The sequence below is a fragment of the Geospiza fortis genome, unplaced genomic scaffold (genome assembly GCF_000277835.1).
Source record: "Geospiza fortis unplaced genomic scaffold, GeoFor_1.0 scaffold55, whole genome shotgun sequence".
NCBI lineage: Eukaryota > Metazoa > Chordata > Aves > Passeriformes > Thraupidae > Geospiza > Geospiza fortis.
In genome coordinates this window covers 9,059,226-9,060,292 of record NW_005054308.1, presented here as the reverse complement: position 1 = coordinate 9,060,292, position 1,067 = coordinate 9,059,226, and the positions used below count along the sequence as shown (strand labels likewise).

The window sequence follows — 1,067 nt, the reverse complement described above, 5'->3', positions numbered from 1 at the left end:
AGGCTTCACCCAGCCGCTCACCCACCCCACCAGAACCCATTCATGGTGGATCTGCATGACCAGGTAGGTGCTGCAGCCCCCACCCCCCACTCCTGAGCATGCTCGTGTGGTGTTCCTTGGACTGTTGTCTGGAGTGGTGACTTGTCCTGGGGTCCCCTCTGGCCACGTGCTGCTGGAATCACCCAGCCCTGAGCCTGCTGGTGCTCTGGTCCTCTGAGATTTAAATCTTGGGGTCCCTCTGCCTTCTGGGGATGTCCAGGGTGGTCCCTGCTCCTAGGGGCTGGGCACAGTCCCCTTGTGGGGTTGTTCATGTGACAACTGTCATCATAATCCATGGTAATGGTGATGTGTTGGAGGCTGTGTCAGCCTGTCTGTGTGGAGGAAAGAAGGGCTCAAAACTCCCTCAATTTGAGTCCTCACTCAGCCCATTCCTCTGGCCACACCAGCAGGATGGGCATGCCAGCTGTTTTGTCCCAGTGCTGAGTGCCCAGCGTCCTGCTGTGACCCTGTCAGGACCGGGACAACTCAGACAGGGCTGTACCCTGACTGTGCCCTCGGCACCTTGTCCTTAGGTGCACCAGGGACCTGTCCCTCTCTCCTACACGGTTACCACCGTAACGACACAAGGCTTCCCCATCCACGCTGGCCAGCACATCCCTGGGTGCAGCACCCAGCAGCTCCCAGCATGCTCAGTGATGTTCAGCGGACAGCACTACCCGCTCTGCTGCCTCCCACCCCCGGTGAGTCACAGCAGGGGACGCCTGGGGACAACCTGGGCCGTGAGTGCCCAGAGTCCTCTGGGTACCCAAGCCCACTGTAGTGCAAGTTTCTGGGAGCACAGGGTCTTTTGGAGGCCCTGGGGAGGGGGCAGGGGTGTCTGACCCTTGTTTTTCGCTCTGTTTCTCCCCACAGCTGATTCAGGCATGTGCCATGCAACAACTTCCCGTCTCCTACCAGACATTCCCCCCCATCATCTCCAGCGACCATTACATCCTGCACCCACCCCCACCGCCAGTGCCCCCCCACCAGCCGCCCCACATGGCCCCCCTGGGCCAGTTCGTACCTCT

General features: G+C 60.5%; 1 protein-coding gene across 1 annotated transcript in view; it reads left to right on the top strand.

Moving 5' to 3' along the window:
- The window catches only part of RNF44 (ring finger protein 44), a 3,528-nt gene that overhangs the window by 879 nt on the left and 1,582 nt on the right, over positions 1 to 1,067 (top strand). The window contains 3 exon segments of the mRNA XM_014312164.2: positions 1 to 63; positions 573 to 740; positions 913 to 1,059. The exon segment at positions 1 to 63 is cut by the window's left edge and continues 19 nt beyond it. Coding sequence (XP_014167639.2) covers positions 1 to 63; positions 573 to 740; positions 913 to 1,059 — 378 coding nt within the window.